The sequence below is a fragment of the Molossus molossus genome, unplaced genomic scaffold, assembly GCF_014108415.1.
Source record: "Molossus molossus isolate mMolMol1 unplaced genomic scaffold, mMolMol1.p scaffold_m16_p_10, whole genome shotgun sequence".
NCBI lineage: Eukaryota > Metazoa > Chordata > Mammalia > Chiroptera > Molossidae > Molossus > Molossus molossus.
Genome location: NW_023425345.1, coordinates 9,628,771 through 9,656,134, shown reverse-complemented (window position 1 = coordinate 9,656,134; position 27,364 = coordinate 9,628,771). Strand labels below are relative to the sequence as shown.

Here is a 27,364-nt window from a genome sequence, read left to right as displayed (position 1 = left end):
GCCAGCTGAGTCCAAGTGTGCTTATTTTCAGGACATAACCCAGCGGGCATTATTTGGCTCTATACCTCCAGGTCCCCTTGGTCTAGGGGCTGGAAGCTTTATTGGGGGCAGAGATATGTGTAAACCCACTTAGGTATTGAAGGAACCACCACCAAGTGCCTCACTCTGGCTTCTGTCAAAGCTAGTTTCCTGGACAGTGGGCCAGGCATCTCTCCTCCTCTCCATCATGTCTGTTCTGGGATGAATAAATCACAACAGTCCACAAAAAATACAACACTGGAACTACAATCAGCAATTGTGATGACAATGAGGCAGGGACCAAGTTTAGACTACTATTAAGTCATAGGACTGGGAAGAAAAGTGAATAGAATACTTGAAAATAAATTGATTTGTTTGGGCAGAAGGCAGCTATGACTCAGGCAGAAATGTGACACAGATTATCATGTAAATACAGACCTCAAAAGTTGACACTTTCCTCCTTACACATCATTTAAAAATAGGACACATGGTCTCTTTTCCCAACCTGTTTTAGTGTTTTCATTAGGATACTCCCCATAAGTGCTTCATCCATTCCCATTCAGTCTGTTTTGACTGTTGGCTAGAAGGAAGTCAGAAACCATTTATATAAAAACCATTGTAGGGGTAACTGTTTGTGTGTGTTTTTTCCTTTGCATTTTTCATCCAAAACAATTGGAGTCTTTTATTTATGTGCTGAGAGAGACTCATCTGCTGAATACACAGCACTGTTCACCCGACAGTCTTCTGTCCCCACGGCGTCTGCTAATTCTTCCTCTTCTGAGTCATCCTCCTCTTCCTCCTCTTGTGTTAACGAACTGGAGGTGGGCCCTTTGCAGGTTTTCAGGTGACGGGTGAGATGATATTTGGTTAAATAAGCTTTTGTACATTTTTCACAGACATAATCCCGTTTTCCTTCGTGTGAATTGAGATGTTTCTTTAAATGGTTTGTTCTCAAGAACGGCTTGTCACACTTGGGACACTTGATCTGGCGTTCTCTAAGAGGAACACAAGAAAACACCTGAGTTGGTTCACAAATGACTGAAGCCCATGCTTATTCTTCGCCACCTCAGGCCTCTGTCGAGAAGCTCCACCCGTCCAGACCTTTCTATATGAGGTGCATCATGCAGAGGAGTCATAAAACATGTCTAGTTTAAGCGGCATAGACTGAGTTTGCCTGTTTTGGCATTCTATGTAAATGGGATCATACTGCACGTATCTTTTTTGCCTTTTGCTCCTTGCACTCAATATGATATTTGTGAAATTCATTTAAGTTCCTACGGGTGTCAGTAGTTTGTTCCTTTACAGTGCTCTACACTACTTACAAATACACAACTTATCTTTTGTTACGGGATATTCTGGTGGTTTCCAGTTCTTTATTATCACAGGCAAGACTGCTACCAACATTTCTATACCTGCATGTTGGTTTCATATGTTTGAGTTTCTTTAGCACATATACATACTCAGGAGCAGTACAGTTGGGTCAAAACATATGCACATCTTCAACTCTACTAGATGAAGCTAAACTGTCTTACAATTTCATTGTATCAACATACACTTCCATCAAAAGCCATTCGAGAGTTCCTGTTGCCTACATTCTCACCACCAAGTGGAAGACTCAAATCTGAAAATGTCTGCCAACTGGCCAGTTCATAATTGTAGCTCACTACATGAATCGTAACCCTACAACAAAAAATTATCCAGCTCAAATGTTAGTGCCAAGGACTGAGTAACGCTGGCCCAGACATCTGAGAGCTGAAAAGAGCCTCACAGATCATACAGACCAGGAATTTAACTTTTCTGAGCAGCCGCGCTGTACGTCGTGACGGCAGCTCGGTCTGTGAGGGGGGCAGGTGCGCTGGAGTGCGGACCCTGGCTGCTCTTCGATCCCCACCTTCTCCCAGCAGGAGGGGACTCTGGGGGACTCTGTGGACTACAGAATGTGGACAACTGAGTCTTTGCCTTCCTGGCACTTACATTCTAGTGGAGGAGTTACATCTAAACAAATAAAAACATACATAGCATGATAGCAGACAGTAATAAGTACTATGAAAAACAAAACAAAACAGTGGAGTTATGGAATCCTATTTTAGGTAAGATGGTCAGGAAGGCCATTCTTTTTTTTTTTAATCCCCATCTGAGGATAATTTTCCATTGATTTTTAGGTACAGTGGGAGGGAGGGAGGGAGGGAGGGAGGGTGGGAGGGAGGGAGGGAGGGAGACACATCGACTGGCTGCCTCCCACATGGCCCTGATGGAGCCGGAGATCAAACCTGCAACAAAGGTACATGCCCTTGACTGGGAATTGAACCTGAGGACCCTTAGGTTCAAGGGTCAACGCTCTAACTGCTGAGCCAAAATGGCCAGGGAAAAAAAGGCCATTCTGAGAAGACATTTGAACAGAAACCTGAACAAAGTGAGGGAGGAAGACGGGAGCGGTTTCTAGGCAGAGGCTGCACAGTACACGGTCCCTGAGACTAGAATGTGTTTAGTAAGGAGAGGGCCAACGTGGCTAAAGCAGAATACGAGGAAAGAGTAATAAACGATGAATTGGGAGAGGTAGCCAAGTACCTCTATACATCGTGAAGGGGCTTCTAAGCTGTGTTAAAGACCTTTTAACCCAGCATGCGGAAAGATGAAAGGGAATGATGGGAAGCCCACTGGAGAACGAGTAGAGATGGGCACCATCGGATTTCTGTTTTAAATGGACTGCCCCGGCTACTATGGACAGAACACGGGTTCTGTGTGTCTGCTCCTGTGTAGCTGTGCTGGGGAAGAGCAGAAGCAGGAAGGTCAGTGGGGAGACTACTGAAGTGGTCTGTACAAAATACGCCAGTGGTCTGGACTAGGTGAATTGAATAGAAGACCAAATTAAGGACAGCTCCAAGGTGTTTGGCCTGAGCCACCAGGATGAATGGCGATGCCATTTCCTGAGCTGGTGAACATGGAGAAAAACCACGTCTGTAGGGATAACATTAAGAACTGAGTTTTGGACATGTCAGGTTTGAGTTGCCAAGTGGACATCAAAACTCAGAGATGCTGAGTCGATGGTCAGATATATAAGGCTTGAGATAGAAATCTAAAGCCATAGGACTGAGGAGATGACATATGGAGTACGTGTCACCATTTTTGCTCTCAAGTCCCCTTTCTTAGAAGAAGGACAAAGCTTGTTTCTGCCGCACGCCTTATACTCTCAGGGGAACACTGTGAGACAGGAACTCCTCCCTCCTGCATTTGGCTTTAGGACTGTAGCTATTTTCTTTTCTAAGCAAATAAATAGAATGAATTCCTATTCTACTATATCCATTTTGAAACGCCTGAAAGTAAAAATTCAAATATCTGAAAATGTTTCCAATGATCTCTACAGAAAGCCTAAAGTCTCATTCAAATATACTCATCTCAAAATAACTGAGATGGCTTTGTGCTGTGAAATGGCTACGAAAAAAGTGTAAATTTAGGTATCACTTGAAAGAAGAGAAAGTCAAGTTCAAGGAAGCGAATCACTCTACTGTTACGTCCCGAACAGACCACATCTGCAGTTCTGTATGCACTTGAGACGCCAAATATGAAACTAGGTGGTAAGAGAAAAAGTTGCAGAAATTAGGGACATTTGTTTGGCCTGATGAAAATAGGGTTCAAGGACCACAACAGTGATCATAAATATGAAAGATTGTCAATGCAAAGAAGTATTAAATTTATGTGTATCATTGCAGAGGGCAGATGTAGAATGAATGAATAGAGGCTGATACAAGCTTGATTAAAGCAAAACTTTTCCTCAAAACTAAATCAATCCTATGGTATCCAAGAAGAAATAATGTAACTACTTGCCAGAGATATTGTGGAAACAAATTTTTCCTTTGGATGAACTCAGTAGCTCTCAACCCTGACTGGACATTAGAGTCACTTGGGAAGTTTTTTTAGAAACCAGTGCCAGGGTTCTACCCTTTACCAACTAAATGAGAATCCCTGGAGAGGGGGCTCTGACACCAACAGTTGTTCCCATTTCCTAGGGGACTAGTATGAGCTGTGTTTTGGGTTCAATGTTGTGCCCCTACCTCCAAATTTATATGTTGAAGCCCTAACCTGCAATGCCTGGCATTTGGAGATGGGGCCTGTGGGAGCTAATTAGATTCAGATGAGGTCTTGAGGTGGGACCCCCGATGGGAACAGTGTCCGTCTAAGAGGAAGAGACTAAAGCGAGCTCCCTCTCCTCTGCGAGCCAGGACGAGGGCCTCATCAGAAGGCTGACACCTGACCTCAGACTTCCAGCTTCCAGAAGTGTAAGAGAGCAATTTCTGTCGTTTACGCCAGCCAGCCTGGTATTTTGTTGCAGCAGCTGGAGCTGACTAACATAAACAGCAAGACTAACTGATGCCAGAGATCTCTTTCAGCTCTACTAATGTACAATTCTACATAATATTTGATAGTGTGTCTAATTTCTAGTTTCACACTAATAATGAAACTACTTAATAAGATTGTTTTAAAAGGTCATTTTGACTCTTTGGTACTTTAGTGTTTCAGGATGCACTGTGATTAAGAATCAGAAAAAAGAACTGATATCAAGCAAAGTATTTATCTAAACTCAACAATAAGAATATAAAGTTTCCATTGAAGATAGATTTTTAAAGAGCACCTCCAGAACGCCCTGGCCAGTTTGACTCAGCGGTTAGAGCATCGGCCCGCAGACCAAAGAAACCTGGGTTCGGTTCCAGCTGAGGGCATGTACCTTAGTTGCAGTTTGTCCCTGACCCTGGTTGGGGTGGTGTGGGTGGCAACCAGTGGATGTGTCTGTCTCACATCAATGTTTCTCTGTCTCTCTTCCTCCCTCTCTCCTTTCCTGTCTGAAGATGAATGCAAAAATGTCCTCGGGTGAAGATTAAAAAAAAGAGTACCTCCATAACATAAAAGCTAATGTTTTTTCCCTCTTCTGACACTTGCTAAAGGCTCAGGACCACAAAATCTCTTCTCTTCTCTCTACAACTACTGTGACTAATGCAGGCTAGGTATTTAATTGCACTGGGATGCATGCAGTGAATGCCTAACGGGTCTCCCGACATCTGGACATCTCCTCCAATCATCCCGTCATGCAGCCAGAGCAAGCTGTACAAAATGGACATCTCACCATGACATTCTTTTCCCTAAAATCCTTCAGTGTTTCTACAACGAGAATATATTTAACATTATTCAACTGTGCATCTGAAAAATCACAGTATATTTTATGTTATTTTATTTTACCATAAAACAGTCACACACACACGCATGGTGCAGGCAAACTAAGCACCCGGCAGTGCTTATTACATGGGGAGGAAAAATCCTTCAGTGGATCCCCAACATTTCCAGGATAGAATTTAATTTTCTTAGTTGGATAAAAGGCTCTTCGTGACTTGGCTGCTGCTCTCTCCATCGCGCTCACACACCCGCATTGTGTTCTAACTAGAAGGCACCACCTGCATTCCACAGGCCCTCTTACATCTTACTAAATATGCCGTTCCCTCTGTCGAGAGTACTATTCCCGTCCCTTACCCTTCTGTGCCTCCCTGAACAATTCTAATTTATCTTCTTTTACACTTAGCTCAAACTACCAGAAACCTTTCTCAAGACAGCCCCAGCCGAGTCAGGTGACCCTCTTCTATGGTCTTTCAGGACACAATGCTTTCTCTGACAACTGTAACACAGCGTGGTCGTTTTACTGTTATGTTTCTCTTACTGGTCTTGGGACTCTTTTTTTTTTTTTTAATCCTCACCCAAGAATATTTTTCTATTTATCTTCAGTTACAGTGGGAGGGAGAGAAAGGGAGAGAGAAACATCGATGTGAGAGGGATACATGGACTGGTTGCCTCCTGCACGACCCCGACCAGGGCCAGGGATAAACTGCAACTGAGGTATGTGCCCTTGACCAGAATCGGAACCGATACTCTTTGGTCCATGGGCGGACGCTCTACCACTGAGCCAAACCGGCCAGGGCTGGACTTTGGGTTCTTTAAAGATAAAGACTGTCTTTCATCTCTGTATTTCACCACTTAGCACAATGCTGGGCACCAAGGAGGTCCTTAAACATTTGTTAAATTACGATTTTTTGAAAATATGAATAAAAAGTAAACACAGAGCCCTGGCAAGGTGGCTCACTTGGCTGGAGCATCATCCCACACACCAAAAGGTTGCAGGTATGATTCCTGGTCAGGACATGTACAGGAGGTAACCAATGTTTCTCTGTGACATCGATGTTTCTCTCTCTCTCTCCCCACCCCTTCCTCTCTCTCTGAAATTAATAAAAACATATCCTCAGGTGAGGATTAAAAAACACAAAATACAAATAATGATAATAAAAAAATAAACACAGAGTAAAAATGAAAAATAAAGCAAACAAGTGAAACATTCCAGGATAAAACCAAAACCTTCATTTTCCAACCTTTGCTTGGCTATACGGAACGTGGGAGGCACCTACAGAGGGCCAAGTCAGGACAAAGACAACAGGTCAGCCCTTGAGCTCTCCACCTGAGCAACAGCCTGGCTGTGGGGTAACTCACTGTGTGTGGATGAGCACATGCTGCTTGAGGTCCTGCCTCCGCATAAACAACTTGTCACAGTAATCACACTTGAGATTCTTCTCGCCCGTGTGGATAACCATGTGAGACTCCAGGTGGGCCTTCTGGGTGAAAGACTTGTCGCACAAAGTACACCTGTAGTTCTTCTGACCTGCACATCAACCCAAAGTAACACACTGTGATTGAAACAACCACTAGCATTCTCGAGATGAACAGGCCATGTGTAAGTGTATGGCAGAGGCAGGAATAAAACAGAACTGACTGACTGGTAATTGGAACTTCACTTTCTAGGGTTAAGCTACCTAGAACCACTTAAGGCCATGAATTTATATTAAGCAACTAATGCTAGTGAAGCTAATTAATCAGACTTCCTTCTAGGACTGCTTACATGTATATATATTTTTTAATGTTTATAGTGGACACGATATACAATCTGAAAAAAGTCACTTATAATCCCAAGGCCCACCTATAGGTAAACATTTTTACAACCTAGATTTATAGTTGTCCTTCTTTTTTTAAACATATAACATGACTCCATAAACTGGAGATGAAATACCATTCTCCTAAGGATGCAGGGATCAGATTACACTGTCAGAGCCAGCAAGCCTTTTCTCAAAGATGAGTCAGTCCTTTAGGCTTTGCAACATACACAGTCTCTGCTGTGACTATGCAGTCTTAGTGCAAAACGATGAGGAAGAATTTTACTTTCAAAGACTTGGAGAACAAATGGCCCAGCCAAGAAAACAAAAACTTCAGTTATTTTGTAGTATGTATGAAAAGTGTAAGTGCTAAAAGAAGGGTTGGTTTGCATGGAGTTTAGAAAATGGAAACTCAAAACCGTTATTTTGATAGTGTTTATTGAGCAATATTTAAAGGAAAAAAATTGGCTCTGGCTGGTGACCAGGAATGAGCTCTAATGGGAGGCTCAGGCTATTTTCATGTAATTCCCTTTGCTTGAAGTTCAAACAAATGAATCAACTTCCTGGCTATTAACTGCCTTTCCCTAGGCACCTGGACGCCTGGGAAATGGAGTATTTTAATAACTGGAAGAAACTCCTGAGGAAGTGCAGTTATCCCACCAAGATTTACCATCCAATTAAGTCCTGCTGACTGCTAGCAGGATTCATTCTGTTTTGTTTTGTTTTTTTTTATCCTCACCCGAGGACATTTTTCCATTAGAGTGGGAGGAAGAGAGAGAAACATGGACATGAAAGGGACACATCAAGTGGCTGCTTCCCGCATGACCCAACCAGGGCTGGGGACAAACTGCAACCGAGGTACGTGCCCCTAGAGGGAACCAAACCCGGGTCTCTCAGGCCACAGGCCGACGCTCTAACCGCTGAGCCAAACCGGCCAGGGCCAGAATTCATGCTCTAACATCTTACCTCAACTCTACCTGCAAGACTATCTCACTACAAAGCCTTTACCACTGCTATCTCTAATTGTTGCAAAATTCCACTCTGATGGTCCAATACAACTTACCTGTATGTATCTTGAGGTGGGTCCGCAGATTGCTGGGATCACTAAAAGCCTTGCTACAGAAATCACACTTATGGGGCTTCATACCTATGTGACCCATAAAGTGGACATGAAGTTTGGAAGGAGAGATAAAAGCTTGGGGGCACATTGAGCACTTCCACTTCCTTTCTTTGCTGTGGCTGGGCCTGTGGCTGCTGCTGTGGCCCTGGCTAGGAAGATGGTTATGGATGTGGCTGGTCAGATGGGCTTTGAATTCTGTATACGAATTACACTCCTTGCCACAATTACAGAGGTGAACATCTGGGTGTTCAGGAACCCCTTTAAAACAAAACAAAAAAATTACTCAATATCTCCTGATACTTACATTTTAAAGTTTATTATTGATATTAATAATTTTGGCTTACAATTTTTCCCTTCTACCAAAATTTCCATCTTGCCCACTACCTATAAATGTCTTGTTCAATGTTCTATTCCCAGCCTCAAATGGTGCCAGAAACATAGGAAGCATTTAGTAAAATACTGGACTATAAGGTGTATTTCCTAAGCAAAAAAATTAAGATTCTATAGCAAACTCAAACATCACTTGTCATCATGTATCATAATACAGTGCAAAGAAAAAGCCCATGACGCAGCCAGTGTGGCTCAGTGGACTGAGCATCGTCTCATGGACTGAGAGGTCCCTTTTTGATTCCCAGTCAGGGCACATGCCTGGGTTTCTGGCTCAATTCCCAGTAGGGGGCGTGCAGGAGGCAGCTGATTGATGTTTCTATCCCTCTTTAAAAAAAAAAAAAAAAAAATCAATAAAAACATATTTATTTATTTTATATATATTTTAATCCTCACCTGAGGATATTTTTCCATTTATCTCCAGAGAGAGCGAGAGCAAGAGAAACATTGATGTGAGAGACACACATCGAATGGTTGCCTCCCACTCGACCCCAACCAGGGCTGGGGACCGAACTGCAAATGAGGTACATGCCCTTAACCAGAATCTTTGGTCCGTGAGCCGACACTCCAACCACTGAGCCAAACTGGCCAGGACAATAAAAACATATTAAAAAAAAAAAAGCCCATGAAGTCTAAATCAATTTGAGTTTTGCGATCCTTTATGAATTGAAAATGGTATAGGCTCAAAAAGCAGTCTAAGGAACTGCAAATTCCCCAAACCAAAGTCCTAACACAAAAGTTCATTTCATATGGTCAATACCATTCAGCTTGTGAAGAACCTCACAGATTTTAACATTTTAACAGAGGGGTAAAGCCCTGCTTTACATATACAAAGGCTTTGTGATTGTTTCAGCTGATATTTAAATCAGTATCAAAACTTTACTTTTGGTCCTGGGTGTTTTTACTGAGCTAGATTCATAACAAAAAAGTCTTACATTAACTTACCAATCTGCTGAGCATAATCCCGGCTGTAATAAAAAAGTAGTTCGTTTTCAGGAGGGATATCTTGTGAGGTGCAGAAATAAATTTTTCCATCATGGGGATAAGCCACCAAATTCTGCTCTTCCCGGTTCCTAAATGATCACATTTAATAGATCAAACATATTAATTTTGAAATATATGCTAAACACATCATATCCCTACAGCAAAACCCTCTATGAAAACTTAGATATAATTTCTCTGGTCTTTTTTCTAATTCCATATCCTACCTATTATGAGGGATGTGTATAGACACAGAATTCTTATTTCAGTACATCAGTTTAATGCCCTTCACAGTTACAAATACTATACTGTTATTGAAAGCAAAAAAAGGTAAATAAATTGTCTTTAAAATAACAATATGACAAAGACACATAGATAAATAGCTGAACAAGAATTAACTACAACAGTCAATATAAAGAGAAGGCACCAACTGGAAAATTCAATGGTAACAGTATCATTAAAATAATGGATAGTTTCACCCAGGCTAGTTTGGTTCAGTGGTTAGAGCGACAGCCCACAGACCAGAGTCTCGAGTTCGATTCCCACTAAGGGCACGTACCTCGGATGCAGTTTGTCCCTGGCCCCGGTTGCAGATGTGTGGTTGGCAAACACTGGATGTGTCTCTCTCATGTCAATGTTTCTCTCTCTCTCTTCCTCCCTCTCTCCTCCAGCTCTATCTGAAGATAAATGCAAAAATGTCCTCGGGTGAAGATTTAAAAAAAAAAAAGGATAGTTTCTTGTGTTTTCATTTATAATTACCATTAGTCAACAACTAGTGGAGTGAAGAAGGTAAAAAGCTTTAGGCCTTAAAGTATATGCAGAATATTAGTGTAATTTGTATTCTTCAACTCCTATTTTACACAATGCTTCCTATTGAAAACCATCTGAATCACAACAATTTCTCTTAGCCAAGACTACTCTTACCTGGCTTTGCGCACAAACATCATCCAGTTACATTCATTTTCATCAGTTGTAATGATGCAGAATTCTAGAACACCGTTGTGGTATATCTGCCAACAGAAGGCAAACATACGTGTCAAATGAGCTGACAAGCAGTATAAAACGCTACTAAATTAAGGCTAGTAATCTCATTTAGTTTGCAATCCCTATTTCCTAGACAGTGTGAAAATACATGGTTGCCTTCTCACATGTTTGTCATTTCTTTTTTTTATCCTCACCCAAGGACATTTTTCCATTCTTTGTTCAGACAGTGGGAGGGAGAGAGAGAGAAACATCAACATGAAAGGGACACATCAAGTGGCTGCCACTCGCATGACCAATCAGGGTCGGGGACAAACCGCAACTGAGGTATATGCTCTTAGCGGGAACCAAACCCGGGTCTCTCTGGACCGCAGGCCAATGCTCTAACCGCTGAGCCAAACTGACCAGGGCACATGTTTGTCATTTCAATCGAAGATTATCATAGACCTAGAGTTAGCACTTAGTGTATGGAATGACAGTGTTCTTGATTACTCACATTTTGGCTTGATTGGAAAAGATAAGAATAAAAGGCTACTTGTGCCCTGGCTGGTTTGGCTCAGCGGTTAGAGCGTCAGCCTGCGGTCCAGAGAGATCCGGGTTCGGTTCTCGCTAAGGGCATGTACTTTGGCTGCAGTTTGTCCCCGGCCCTGGTTGGGTCGTGCGGGTGACAGCCACTCGATGTGTGCCTTTCACGTTGATGTTTCTCTCTCTCTCTCTCTTCCTCTCTCTCCCTCCCGCAATATCTGAACAAAAAGTGAAAAAGTGTCCTCAGGTGAGAATAAAAAAAAAAGTCTCTTTGTTTTGCCCTGGCCGGTTTGGCTCAGCGATTGGAGCATCAGCCTGCGGACCAAAAAGTCGCAGGTTTGATTCCAGCCAAGGGCACATACCACAGTTGCGGTTCATCCCTGGCTCTGGTCGGGGTTGTATGGGAGGCAACCAACGTGTCTCTCTCACATCGATGTCTCTCTCTCTTTCTCTCTCCCTCCCTCCCACTCTGTCTGAAGATAAATGAAAAAATATCCTCGGGTAAGGATTTAAAAAAAAAATCTATTTGTTTTCATCACCTGCCACATGGCACAGAATGACAATGAACATTAAGGTCAGAGAACCATATCCTCATGATTTTCCCAGTGGACCTAGCGTTCTTCGATGTTCCCTTTTGGATACCAAAACTGAAGTCCCCAATGCCAGTGGCACCTTACTTTCCAATTATCACAAGACTCGCTTTCCCCTCACTTCAATTTTAAAGCATCATTCCCAACCTACCAAGATTCGATTATAAACATGTTACAGGACATGTTATGTCAAAACCTTGTGTTTTCAGCCCTCCCTTTAGAAAACTAGAGAAGTATCTTACCTTCTCATTCTAGAACTGTTTCCCATGCTAAATATTTGAGGAATGTTTTGATTATAAAATAACTTTCATCATATAAACAAAGTCCACAGCCTCAGCTGTCACAAGTAATTAAAAAGCAGAATCATTTGATTAACTAAATGAAGAATAGAACAATTTATCCTCTATATTCAATAGCTGGTGTTTTCTTATATAACATATTTAAATTGGCTACCAAGAACAGAAAGGATGTAATAATATTAAATAAATGACTGACAGGTGAATGGCACGTATGTGTCATGGCTAATTTTGACTTTTACATCACTTTTAACTATCGCATTAAAATAAAAACATCCAAAAGTCACAAAAAAGTTTCATAAACACTGACCTTCCAGATATGGTTAACTGCCTTGTCTGTCCATTCTGCTACTTCCATGGAGTGACTTTGCTGGCCAATGAGAGGCCCAAAGCAAGTCCGCACAGGAATGGTTTCTCCAGTCCATACACCTGTCAGTGGAAGGACACCAACTACGCAATCAGCAATTTAAACATCTCAGAGGACACAGAAGACAGAGTAGCTTAACTCATAGAAAGAATCTCATTTTCAGTGAACTTAATAACTACTGATATTCCAGAGAGATAGCTAGTCTTAATGGGTATATCCTGTAATATGAAAAATGTAATGAACAGATTAAGTGAGGCTCAGAAGAAATATGCAGAGTAATAAGCATTATATCAGAAATTCCTGCAACAAGTTTTATACGCAACGAACCAAACCGTGTCCCTCTAAATATGTTATTTTGAAGTTATTACAATAAAAGACTAGAAAACATTATTCTATTATAAAAATACAAAGCAATGCTACAAAATAAACTAAAATTGTTTGTGCTTAAAGCACTGCTCTATATTATCTAAGCTGTTTAATGCTTTCTGTTGTTGCTGTTAGTCCTCACCCGAGGATATTTTTCTATTGATTTTTTTAAGATAGAGTGGAAGGGAGGGAGGGAGAGAGAAACATGGATGTGAAAGAGATACATCGATTGGTGGCCTCCCGTGCGACCTGGGCCCAGAATCAAACCTGCAACCCAGGTACATGCCCTTGACTGGAAATCGAACCGACCCTTCGGTCCTCAAGCCGATGCTCTAACCCAGCGGTTCTCAACCTGTGGGTCGAACCCCTTTGGGGGTGGAACGATCCTTTCATAGGGGTCGCCTAAGACCATCAGAAAACACATTTTTTAATAATATTAAATAATGACTGACAGGTGAGTGGCACGTATGTGTCATGGCTAATTTTGACTTTTACATCACTTTTAACTATCACATTAAAATAAAAACATCCAAAAGTCACATTTTTCTGATGGTCTTAGGAACCGAGATACTGCTCCTCTATCCATTTCCCGACGGGTTCGCCCACATGCAGATACACCCACATACAACATGAGGAATTGTATTAATGGGTCGCAGCATTAGGAAGGTTGAGAACCACTGCTCTAACCACTGAGCAAAACCAGCCAGGACTGTTTAATGCTTTCGATTGACATCATACCCAAGCTATAGCTGAAAAAAATAAAGAACTTTGATTTATATTTTCAAATAAATGGCACAGTACTTCAGAAACCATGTTGAAGTCAAATGTGGGTAAGCATACTCTAGAAGTCTACATTCCTTATTCCTTTTGCCTAGGGAGTACTAAGACAATTTACAAACATTATATCTAAATATCTTCTGTAACAAATGGTTATCAGTGGTAAACTCTCCATGTTTCCATAAAAGAACGAAGTTTTAAGGAGTGTTTTGTCACAGTAATTCTTAGTGGATGCTATAGTAAGAATAAAAGTGAAATCTTCAAAGACAGGCCGGGATTCTTTCCTCTATTCAAGTCTGACTCTAAGAAAGGGGAACATTTCCAATAAAGTTTTCAACCTGATTCATTCCTATCACCACTGGACAAGACAAATATTCCCTAAAAGGATAAATCATAAGCCATAAATTGACTTTTGGATCAACCAAACAATCACTAAGTTATACACATCCACTTTTACAACTCTATCTTACAAAAAAAGAAGAGACTTGGGGTTCTATGACTCCTTGGTTCTTACCAACTTCTGCTCCCACAATTGACTGGCGGAGTACAAGCTGCTTTGGGAGAGAAAGCCTCGCTCTGCTCTCTATTGGAGTGTCAGGAACAAAAGTCACTGGTCCATGATCGGGGCAATCTGAGGGATAGGCTCGGTCACACAGTGTGCACCCTGCGGGTGGAAAGTTTGAGAAACACAAATGGGTTTATTTCAAGCAAGCTAAGTTACCAGCGCTAATTAAAGAACTACTCTTACAGCCCTGGCCGGTTTGGCTCAGCGGTTAGAGCGTTGGCCTGCGGTCTGGAGAGACCCGGGTTCGGTTCCCGCTAAGGGCACGTACCGCGGTTGCAGTTTGTCCCCGGCCCTGGTTGGGTCGTGTGGGTGGCGACCACTCGATGTGTCCCTTCACGTCGATGTTTCTCTCTCTCTCTCTCTCTCTCTCTCTCTCTCCCTCCCTCCCACTCTATCTGAACAAAATATCGAAAAATGTCCTCGGGTGAGGATAAAAAAAAAAAGAAAGAACTACTCTTACATTAAAATATGTAACAACTCTTATCTCTCTTTTCAGCAAGATGTGATTTTTTTTCCTTTTGATCCAACCGGACAAATTTCCTATTCAGTGCACAAGAGAAGACTGTTCAAAAAATAACACTATATTACTTCAAAAATCAATATTAGTTATTGTCCCTGGACACATCCCACCATATACTTCAAATTATTTCTAGATTATTTATAATACCTAATACAATATAAACGCTATGTAAATACTTGTTATACTGTGTGGTTTAGGGATCATTATGTAATATTTTTAAATTATTTATTTATTTTTTTCTTTATTGATTTGAGAGAGAGGGAGAGGGAGATAGAAACATCGATGAGAGAGAACATCAACTGGCCGCCTCCTGCATGCCCCCCACTGGGGATTTGGCCCCCAACCTGGGCATTTGCCCTGACCAGGAATCGAACCAGTGACCTCTTGGTGCATGGGTCAACACTCAACCACTGAGCCACACCAGCCAGGCTTAAAAATATTTTCAATCTGCAGTTGGTTGAATCTGCAGATGCAGGACCTGTGGATATGGAGGGCCGACTGTACACTATTCCTAAAATTAAGTAGATAAGTAATATGATGTTCTAAAGCCCAAAATTGGATTCCAATTCTACCCAACTATAAAAGCAAGCTGAGTTGAAATGCTGTTAGTCATACAAGACAGAGACGAGAGCCAGCGGCACCCCTGTTCTCTTTGCTTCACTATAAACAAACTGGTCAACCAGATTTTGATGGCAGATCCTTAAGCCAAAAAAATATTTACAGCCTGCTCTTTGGGACAGCAGGCAGAATACATTCTTACAGACACATCTGCTAAAAATTCTTCATTTCTAACTGTTCATATAATCTTTCTTATTGCACTGTCACAGAGGGTGCTTCCTTCATACTGTTATCTATGCTTACTCTAACTTCACTTCTACAAGCTCCTGAGTGTCCTCCTCCACGCACCTTTTGCTCTATTCTCTTACTTTTCTTTCTCTCTGTGAAGGAATAGTATTCATGATTCTATTAGCCAATGATTGAGTCCAAACTTTCTCAATTTATTCACAAAATAAGTGGAGTCCATACACCTTAGAACCACAGCCATCCAAGTGTCTTTTTCTCCTAAGCAATCCGTTAGAAATTTCTACTTGAATGGCATAAAATATCAGTAAGTTTTCATACTCGGCCAAAACAATAACATATTTCAACTATTGCTTGATTAAAAATTCTCTGAAGCGCAGCTGGTGTGGCTCAGTGGTTGAGGGTCAACCCATGCACCAAGAGGTCACCAGTTCAATTCCCAGTCAGGGCACATGCCCAGGTGGGCCCGATCCCCAGTGGGGGGCATGCAGAAGGCAGCCAATCGATGTTCTCTCTTCCTGATGTTCCTCTCTCTCTCAAATCAATAAAGGAAAATTTCTCTGAATATCTGATTAGAGATCACCTATTCTGGATGAGGATTGATTCTTAAAAAGAAGGGAACCACCTTATATAGAAAATGCTTAGAGTTTCTTCACAGATATGCAAATGGCCAGTAAGTACATGTAACGGCACTCAACATCATTAGTCACTAGGGAAATGCAAATCAAACAACAATGAGATGTCACTTCACACCCAATAGGGTGGTTATAATAAAAAAGAAAATTAGTGCTGGCAAAGATGTGGAGAAACTGGAACCCTTCTACACTGATGCTGGAAATATAAATTGAGGCAGCCACTCTGAAAAATAGTCTGGCAATTCCCCCCAAAAGTTGAACATACAGCAATTTTCCTTTTAGATATACGGGTGGGGCAAAAATAGGTTTACAGTTGTTTCTATGGAAAATAATACAATAATTAATAAATAATACAAGAATAAATTGTTTCTTGTACTCACAACTGCATATCCATTTTTGCCCCACCCTGTATATCCAAGAGAATTTAAAACACGTTCATTCAAAAGCTTGTACAGCCCTGGCCGGTTTGGCTCAGCGGTTAGAGCGTCGGCCTGCGGTCTGGAGAGACCCGGGTTCGGTTCCCGCTAGGGGCATGTACCTCGGTTGCGGTTTGTCCCCAGGCCTGGTCGGTTGTGCGGGTGGCAGCCACTCGATGTGTCCCTTTCACGTCGATGTTTCTCTCTCTCTCTCCCCCCCACTCTACCTGAACAAAAAATGGAAAAGTATCCTCAGGTGAGGATAAAAAAATAAAAATAAAAAAAACAAAAGCTTGTACAGGGTGAGGCAAAGTAGGTTAACAGTTGTGAGTACTCAAAACAGAGTTAGTTTATTCTTGTATTATTATTTATTATTGTATTATTCTCCATACAAACTATAAACCTACTTTTGCCCCACCCTGTATATAAATGTTCATAGAAGCATTATTCATATTAGCCAGAAAGGAGAAACAACACAAATGTCCGTAAGTGATCAATAAGATGTGGTATATGCATACAATGGATTACTACTCATATAAAAAGAATGAAGTACTAATGCATGCCACAGTAGAGATAAGCCATGACAACATTAAGCTAAGGAAAAGGAGCCAGACACAGAAAGCCACATATTGTATGATTACATTTATATGAAATGTTAAGAACAGGTAAATCCATGGAGACAGAAAGTAGATTAGAGGTTACCTAAGCATGGGTAAATGTTTTGGAGTTAGATGGTGGTAATGGTTACACAACCTTGTCAATATACTATAGCCACTAAATTGTACATTTTAAAATGTGTCTGCGAATTATATCTCATTTTTTTTATCCTCACCAGAGGACAGTTTTCCATTTTTTTTGTTCAGATAGAGTGGGAGGGAAAGAAGAGAGAAACATCGACGTGAAAGGGACACATCGAGTGGCTGCCACCTGCACGATCAACCAGGGCGGGGGGGTGGGGGGACGACGACAAACCGCAACCGAGGTTCGTGCCCTTAGCGGGAACCAAACCCGGGCCTCTCTGGACCGCAGGCCAACGCTCTAACCGCTGAGCCAAACTGGCCAGGGCTATATCTCATTTTTTAAAAACACATGTGGAAGCAAGAGATTCTGCGTGCCCACTTAAAAAGGGATCAATAGGCTAAATTAATGAGCCTACATTACATTCCCAGATGAAAATATTTAAAACTATAAATTTGAGACTGAAAAGCTCTCCCCACTGCTTGGCTTCTGCAGCACCAGAAGCTTCACCCTACCCTTTTGATCCTCCTGTTCAGTCTACTGTGGAAGCTTTTCCTCTGCTGCTGTAGCTTAATACCCCAGCCCTGCTGCCATTCCCACTTTTACCAGGTGCCTTTACCCCACTTCCATCGTCATGATTACCACCTTAATGCTGAAGATCCCTACATATTTCCAGACAGATAGATTTCTGAGCTCCAAATTCAACTTCTCATTAGACATCTCTACTGGGTATCTTATGAACATTAAAATCAACATGTCTAAAACTAGTCTCACCATCACTCCTCAAAAAAACCATCTATTCCTCCTCCACCAATCATTAACCTAAGGAGGGTACCATTATCCACCCAGCTTTCCATGCCCAAAACCAGGGTTTTCTCCTAAACTCTTCCTTCCCCTAACTTCATCCACTCAACAGGTTCTTGTAAATATCCTCCACTTTTCCTCATCCTTATTACCTCTACTCTAGGTTGGAAAATCACCTTTCTCTAAAATTATGGCATCATCTTCCTTACCTACTTGCCTCTAACTAGTTATCCTCACATTACTGCAGAATCCCCCACCCCAACCCTCACTCCTTAAAACCTTCAGTGTTCTGGCTCCTACTTCTTTCATCACATACCCCTCTCCTCACCCCCATTTTATGCTTCAGCAATTCTGAACCACTCACAATTCTTTAGTTCTAGGCACTTACGGGAAACCAGCTCCCTGATTCTCAACTGCCAAAATCTTTCTTATCCTTCAGGTCTGAGCTAACACGTATGTTACCTCCCTGGTAAGTTTTCCCTGACTCTTCCATGCCCTGGTTAGATGTTCCCCCCACTTAGGCTCCTTTAGCACCTTGCAATTAATCCCATCTTCGCACTTATCACATGTACAACAATAGCCTGTTTACTAGCCTATGCTTCCCATCCGACTACAAGCGCCCCAAAGGCATGTGCTATCTCTTATAGACCGTTTTCTTCCCAGCATCTAGCAGAGGCTGGTATATAATGAACAATCAACATGTTTCTTGCATGAATGAATCATGTAGTGACACCAACAAATTGTTTTTATACTGCTTTTTGTTTTCACTGCCCCATAACACAACTTTTATATGGTAATTTATATGTATTCTTCTAAGCAAAAACAAAATTGCATTTGTATCCACCTGCATTTCTCCATGGGGTTAAAAAAGTACACATGATCTAATAAATATTGTCTTATGTTGAAAGAGCATAAGGCATGTCACACAAAATACCTTACTGAAGTTTATTCCTATAGTTAACTATCTGTGAAATCTTGCGAAATACCTTACATATTATTGCACTAAGCTTATCTGTAAATTACAGGAATGACTGCTTCCTTACTTCGGGAGGATGTTGTAAGAACCAATGAAACATGTATATATCATTTGGCTTGACAAAAAGGCACCACATTAATATAAAGGACACTACAAAGGCAAAGAAAAGTTGCAAAGCCTAGTTACTTTCTATATTCCTTTACCACTTGACTTTGTGACTATGCCTGTTAGGGATGATGGCCCTTTCCACCACTATTTCCAAAAGAAAAAGTCTAAGCACACTCACAAATTGTAAACAAGGTTGCCATATTTTCCTTGTTTGAATTGGAGTCTTCCATTTGCAGTGAAGGTGGTACAAAAGAAAGACTGTCTGAAGCCACATCTACATGACCTGTCCCCATAGCAACCTCCTGGGTGATGGAGGAGACAGCCACAGGTTCTAGGCTTAGGCCAACTTCATGGAGGGAAACAGATTCTAGGGAGGCGAGGTTGTGTGAGGTAGAGAGTGCCACGCTTACAGAGTTGGTGCTCATGGCCACGGTGTGGATGGAGTCACTGAGGGCACTGTCAGACATCCCATTGACCCGACTTGCAATGTGGTCTGCCTCCATGACCACAGGGAGCTCCAGGCCATTCCCATGAATGGGTATCACACCACCATGCCCTACAGTGTCTGCTGCAAGGTTGCTGCTCACAGAATCCACAGACAGAGGTTCATGACTTCTGGAGCCATTCGGGATTTGAGAATGCTCGCCTGCAACACCGTCCATTGTAAGCTCTTCTGCCATTCCATCTGTAGAGATGGGGCTGGTAACCCTAGAGACATTCTCCATAGTGATCGTTGTGTCCAAGGCCACCTCATGGCCATCACTGGGATGAAGACTTGGGGCACCATGTGTGTTCACAGAGCGAGAGTCTATTGAAACAATGCCTTGTTCTAATCCAACATTTCCATTGGACTGATAGGGATCTAGTGCTGAAGGATTATTGGCGATAGATAATGCTGTATTACCATCAACATTTATAGAGTTGGGGTGGATGTACTGAGGAGGTGGTCTGTCAGCTAAATAAGATAAAATGCCTGGGAAGAGGAAAAGATGAGATAACAGAGACTTTTTAGTACATTTTTTAATTTAAAATTAAAAATTTCAAAAGCTAGAAGCTTAAAATATAATTAAAATAATCTCCCAGCTACTTCTTTGGTTTAATCAATATGTATACTTTATAAATAACAACATACATATGCCACAATTCAGTTTTTCCTGTGAAACTCAGAAATCATTAAAAATTAACTATGTTCTTTTGAAGTCACTAGAAACTAATCATTTAAATGCTACCTTTTATATATATACAGGATTGGAATTCCTGAGTCCTAAGATGCTGAAATTTGCTCTATAAAAGGTAAATAATTTAAGATCTTTCATGTGAAAAATAAAATTTAATTAAATATAACTTATTAAACTATCATAACACACTAGGCTCTATCAAAACAAGTCATTACTGTACCTTATTAAAACAGAAAAAAATATATTTGAACACTCGTGCTTGTGAGGATGTAGTGAAAGGTACCTGCTGCACTGCCAGCAGGAGTGTAAATTACTAAAAGCTCTTTGGAAAGGATACATGTTAAAGAACCTCAAAAACGTTCATACCCTCTTACATTCCACTTATGGTAATCTTCCCTAAATGCCATTTTGTAAATACTATACACAAAGATGTTCATATAATGGTAATTTAAAAAATGGAAAAAACCAAACTGTCAAAAAATAAAGACATATAATAAACTATGAAATATCTATTCAGTAGAATGTAATGTATCATTAAAAAGGACATTAAGAAAACCATGTAGCAGTTGGGGAAAACAGCTATATAAAAATAGAGAAAAATATTACGTAAAAGATACATAATTATATAAGAAGTATAGTCTTAATTACAAAAAAAAAACAGTAAAATCTATACACCAAAATAAAAGACAGGAAGGAAATACATCAAAAATATAGATGATGGTACTATGAATGGTTCCTCTATTTGCTAAATTATCTAAAATGAGTATATAATACTTTTATAACAATAAAAATTCAGTAAACTTTTTAATAAACAGTGACACTGTAGCAGAACATGTGGTTGGCAGGAATCACAAGTGTAGAATTATAAAAACTGAACCAAGGAGATGCTAGAGGAGACAGGAGAAAAACTGATTATGTGCCATTAGGAAATTAAGCTTAGTCAAACTACTATATTAATAATGTGTTATCTGTACATTCTGAGAGGAAAAGCACATAAGTATAAAACAGATAGTTTTTCCAACCTAGTATTAACAGCTCATCGTGACAAACAAAATAGCATTATTCAAGCCTTCATGCACTAAGAGTCTTCCCTAGTCTTTGTTCTAACCTCCCAAAGAACAGTAACACTTACCAGGTAGAATAGTTCTGAAATAACTGCTCTCCAGGTGGGGGTAAGGTGGTGGAGGTAGGGTGTAGTTTCTTTCGGGTAATCCACACATCACCCCTCGATCGCCAATACCCATTGGGAGCATCAGAGATAAAGCAGATGGCAGAGAGCTCAGGGAGGGACCCAGGTTTGGAATTGCCACTGGCAGGCCTACAAAAAAAAAAATACACACACGCTTATCTCAATTAAAAGGAAATAAGCACGTTTAACCACCATGCTGTACACCAGAAAGTAATACAAAATAATACTAAATGTTTATAAACTATGCTTGAAAAGTAAAATAAAATAAAATAAAAAGTACTTTAAAATCCTCTCTACAGTCACTGGCTAAACTCTTAGAAAGGTTGTTGCATATGAGTAAAAAATCTCAGAGTAGCCCATCACATCCCCGATCAGTACATCCACAAACAGGTTGTCAAGTTCATTGTCAAGTTAGTTTTAAAATACCACATTGATCATCCAGTTGTCTGTATTGATCTTAGTACCAAACATTTAATTACAACCAAAAACCTAGTTTAAATACAATTTAAGAAATCAAATGATATAGATACAAAAATGGGAAGAAACGTACCAGAGTTCACAGGAGTGGTCTCTGAATACTGATACTATAGGGCTTTTTTTTTTTTTTTTTTTAATATTATTTTTACTTTATTAGTTTCCAGTTTAACAGAGTGAGAATGGTCCAGCCAGTGTGGCGCAGTGGTTGAGCATCAACCCATGCACCAGGACATTGCTGGTTGAATTCCCAGTCAGGGTACATGCCCAGGTTGTGGACCAAATCCCCAGTGGGAGGCATGCCAGAGGTGGCCAATCAATGTTCTCTCTCATTGATGCTTCTCTCTCCCCCCCTCCTCTCCCTCTAAAATCAAGAAAGAAAAAAAAAATTTTTTTAAATAATAATACAGTGAGAATGTTTCACTTTTAAAAATTCAGATATGCATCCTGGCCAGTTTTGCTCAGTGGTTGGAGCGTTGGTCTTTGGACCAAAGAATTGCGGGTTCAATTCTGGTCAAGAGCACATACCTCAGTTGCGGTTCATCCCGGCCCTGGTCAGGTCGTGCAGGAGGCAACCAGTTGATGTGTCTCTTCACATTGATGTTTCTCTCTCTTCCTCTCTTTCCCTCCCTCCCTCCCTCTCACTCTCTCTGATGATAAATAGAAGAATATCCTCGGGTGAGAAATAAAAAACATATATATATATAAAAATTTAGATATGCTTCTAACTTGGAACATAATCTACTTTAAAGTTAGATATAAAACTGTATATACATACTTTCATATAGTCTTTTGCATATATGCTCTACTTGATGATTAAAAGAATATAACCGTTAGGTTATATCTATCTTGAATTATATCTACCTGCAAAGTGTTGAAGTGACTCTTACTGTGCCTAAGTATCAAAATGAATACTCGCCAACTCAGGCAGTGCCGATTTGCATTACTTTTGCCAGTGGCAGTATTTTGCAATACCTTTCTTTCTTAACAAGAGTGTCCAGTAAAGGGAATGCCTAAGAGACAATCAAATAGACTAACAACTAATAAATTTTTAAAAAATTTTTATGGACACTTAAAGGAATGTAAAGAGCCCTAGTTATGATGAAACTTATTTAACTGCTGCATTTTAGTAATTAAGCAGGTAATTCTCTATAGAGAACTATTTAAACAACTTATAGATTAAAATACTCTTAAACATTAACTACTATTTTGATAAAGAATGTCCAATACATTACAATGTCGTAGATCCTTAGGATCCACTAGCTTACTTATTTCAAGAGAAAAAGAAAATTAAACTAGGCAGATAAAAAAGGTTTTAAAAGTATAGTGATAGGGAGAAAGGAGCTTCTCCTACACTATTCTTCTCTCCGAGTATTGAGGCCCATGGGGAATTCCACTTAGGAGCTCCATCTCCGGTGCCTCCTCTTTCCCCATCATTCCAGACCTGGCATATTTGTAGTTGCCAATTTCAGATGTAGTAGAAAATAAAGCTCAATTTCTCATGCTCTCTAAGAACATTTATTAAAGTAACTTTGATTCTCTTCTATTAAGTCAGGGACAGTGTGCCAAGATAAATAGGTAACCTTAGATAAAATGCAAGTCAATTACAGTTCTAGACAAAAGGCCACCAAGTGAAGAAGAGGACTGTCAGAAAAAACTGCTACTCTTATTCACCAGAACTCCAATACTCTACACAAAAATGTTTTCTTCCATTGTGCGACCACATCTGGAACTACCATTCATGCCTGGCTTCTCCCTTCTACTCTTAAAAGGGCTCTGACCCCCTCTGGGCTCTATTTAAAATTGATAATGCAGTAATTGTTAAAATTCAGTCACTGTCCCTTACCACTCACCTGGGGCAGGGATGGCATTGTGAGTGGGTGAGGCAGCCAACCCCAGGTGACTCCCTGAGACTGGCAAGGCATTGCTCACAGAGGATGAAGTCAGCTGCTCCATCCCCACTGGGCTCAGGTTCATATCATTCATCCTAAGAAAGAGCACACAAAACCAGTTATGCAAACAATTAGCTCAGTGACTGTTTAAGGTACTCAAGAACCTGAAATGGGGATGGGGAAATGGGACTTGACCAATTATTTCCTTTTTACGCTCACAGCTCTGAGATAGCTAGTGTCATATTCTTTCCATTGGTAAGGAAACTGGGATTCAGAGATGGTGACTAACTCAGTCAATGTCATACAGCAGAAACAGGATTGTGCCTTGTTTCAAACCCTATGCACATTATCTAAGGCAAAGTCTGCAACCCTTAGAGCACACTGACAATGAGGGTTGGCTTGTTTTTTAAAAATCACCCAAGTTTTTTCTTACAAAAGATTTGTTTTCATCAATCGGCTTATTACTTTAAACCAGGCCTTTTTTTTTTTTTATCCTCACCTGAAGACATTTTTGCATTTATCTTCAGATAGAGCATGAGGGAGAAAGGGGGAATTAAGTGGAAGAGCACAGATTATGCTGCAAAATAATGCTAAAACATTTTTCAATACACCAACTTTTTTTTTTATCTATAGACTTTTTGGTAGGCATAAGAATCTGATAATTTGCCCTGGCCAGTTTGGCTCAGCAGTTAGAGCGTCGACCTGCGGTCCCAAGAGGCCTGGGTTCGGTTCCCGCTAAGGGCGCATACCTCGGTTGCAGTTTGTCCCCGGCCCTGGTTGGTTGGTTGTGCGGGTGGCAGCCACTCGATGAGTCCCTTTCACATCGATGTTTCTCTCTCTCTCTCTCTCTGTTCCTGTCTCTCCCTCCCACTCTACCAGAACAAAAGGGGAAAAATGTCCTCGGGTGAGGATAAAAAAAAAAAGAATCTGATAATTCATGCAATCCATGTTGTACTGCCATTAACAATGTCATTAAAATAAGATTAATACTGATTTGAACAAGACACTATATTGGACATTATCAATAAGTATTAGTTCCTATATCAGACTGTAATATTAAAAATACTGTATTTCAGGAAACTAGCCAATAGGTTATCCAAAGGAGGTCACTAATGACCTTCAGTCCTTATAGTATCACAGTAATGCATATTCTTCTGCGTCTGCCTGTGTGCATGGGAGGGGTGAGGAAATGGGTCTACATATTCCTTAGCCATGAAAGCAAATCTAAATAGGCTTTTACTTCTGAACAACGTCAAGATCAGCTATCAATCAACCTGAAAATAACAACAGCTAACACTTATTACTCTCATTCTGTATGTATTAGGTGAAGGGCTAAGTGATTTACATGTAATTAATACACCTAATCCTTCTAACTAGGTAGTATTATTCTTAATCCCATTTTAGAAACAAAAACTGAGACTCAGAGACTCTAAGAAACTTAACCCAAGATAACACAAGTGGCAAATGGAATTTATATCCAGATCTGCCTATTTAATAAAACCAACCTCTTAACTAAAACTGAAAAACAGTTATAATAAAAAAAAAAACATTTTGTCTTTCACACAGTTCCAATACATTAGGATCTGTGTCTTTACATAGTGGGGTATGCTTAAAGTCCTACACAGATCTATTCCTGCACTACTCTATATCCATCTGCTTCAACCTTATCCCTGCCAGGTATCTCATAAAACTGAGCTCCCAGACACTAATAAAGTACACAAAGCCAACGGAGTACAGTACCTTGTATGGAGCATGCGCTCTTAAATGATGGAGATTGAATGGAGAAGTGTAAGCTCATCCTACTAGAAAGACAACTAGAAGCACACGACAAATGAGGTCACCTGATGAAGCACAGCACCTTTATAACAGTAATTACACTATAAAAAGTGAAAAAAAAATCCTTATCAACTAAATAAATCATAGCTACCTTAATTCTGAAAGTTTCTGGGCTTGGGTTGGTTTAAAACAGACATTTCTGTAAATTTTTATCGCTAGGGTTTTTAGTTAAAACTCAATCACTGGAGCCCTGGCTGGTTTGGCTCAGCGGTTAGAGCATCGGCCTGCGGTCTGAAGAGACCCGGGTTCGGTTCCCGCTAAGGGCATGTACCTTGGCTGCAGTTTGTCCCCGGCCCTGGTTGGTTCGTGTGGGTGGCGGCCACTCGATGTGTCCCTTTCACGTCGATGTTTCTCTCTCTTCCTCTCTCTCCTTCCCGCTCTATCTGAGTAAAAAATGGAAAAATGTCCTCGGATGAGGATAAAAAAATAAAAAAAATAAAAAAACTCAATCACTGGAGCAATCATGACCTACAACAAATTGGTTACAATAATATTTTAAAGTACAAATAAAAGTCTTTTGCTTCGAATCCCAGTCTGGAAATTCCTGAACATTAATCTGTGTACTAATCTTGAGATAAAAATCGAAGTGGTGTTTCTAGGATGACTTCTAGGCCTTCTCACACCAGTTCAAACCAGAGTTTAATGTGAGAGGCTCAGCAGATTTCTGCTGTTGTGAGTCACTAAAATGTGATGACCTCAGCAGCCATAAACCAAAGGTAACTAGTATCCCAGAGAGAGAAAGGAGATGAGGGGAATTTATAATGTGACCCTCATAAGACTCTCATTCTAAAGTGCAATTCTGTTCTAACAACCTTTCTCATATGGGATTCTAGGAAGCAATCTTGGGAAAAGGGCCAGAATCAAGACACCAAGCACTCTCTTCTTCCCTACTCAGTGCCTTATAAAATAATTTCCTTCATACCTCCACGGCTGTGTGTCTCTAACTGACCTATATATGAACCATTTGCCACTTGCTGATCTTATAACTATACTTAGAATGACATATAAGCAGCTAACTGAAATGCAGTCACTTTGCAAAATGCAACGGACAGTTTCAGTAATTTCAATAAATTTGTTTTATTTTCTGTATCCCCAAATACGGCCTATGAAAGGGCTCTAAAAGACCAGCCAAATATAACTATTTCTGCACTGTACCAACATGGTGGGTGCCCCAAAGTACCTAACTTTAAACACCAGCATGAAGTTTTTAGAATTAAGAACTTAATTTCTCCACTTTACCACCTCAGACAGTAATGAGCAAAAATTCAAAGTGATGCACATGGTGATGAACTAAAACTACACTTTGGAACCCAAAGACATTGTTGAACGCTCAAATAACTCAAAAGCATAGGATAAACGTGTCAACGAGCAAACAACAGATGTACCTGCGACAATTATTCATATGTGAAGTAAATTAGGCTGAATGAGAATACATTCAACCGAATACTGGTTTCTGGAATCACTGATGCTTTGGGACACGAATCCACTTGCAAATCGCACCCGTAACCCTCCCAGTGGCACCCAAAACAAAGGCACTGCGCACCCTCCCGTGCCAGGTGTTTGCAGGGACGTCACCAGCTGTGCGCCCACCCCCGACTCACCTGCGACGCATGAGCTTTCGGCCGAGCACCAGAGAAAAGAGCACACGCGTGGCGGGGAACCGGCATCAGGGTTCGCGTTCCAGGTCACGTGCTACCGCATCTTGCTTACAACCGCTGCACAACCGCGGCCGCTCGTCCCCGGGGCCGCCCCGGGCCGCCCCACTTCTCCCAAGGGCCGGCGGCCGCGCACCCCGCCGCGAGATGGGACATGCCGGGGGACGCCCGGGGCTTTTCCTCCAGAGGCTTCGGGAGGGGGGCTGC

At 40.9% G+C, this 27,364-nt stretch overlaps 1 protein-coding gene across 1 annotated transcript; it reads right to left on the bottom strand.

Moving 5' to 3' along the window:
- Positions 1 to 234: 234 nt before the first annotated feature.
- On the bottom strand, positions 235 to 27,364 carry PRDM4 (PR/SET domain 4). The gene is made up of 11 exons (XM_036252490.1): positions 27,104 to 27,364; positions 23,628 to 23,761; positions 21,244 to 21,429; positions 19,112 to 19,906; positions 13,885 to 14,034; positions 12,171 to 12,289; positions 10,393 to 10,478; positions 9,433 to 9,560; positions 8,044 to 8,358; positions 6,544 to 6,712; positions 235 to 1,013 (listed from the first exon to the last, which is right to left on the bottom strand). The coding sequence occupies exons 1-11, from the start codon at positions 27,112 to 27,114 to the stop codon at positions 701 to 703; spliced, it is 2,406 nt and encodes an 801-aa protein (XP_036108383.1). The 5' UTR covers positions 27,115 to 27,364; the 3' UTR covers positions 235 to 700.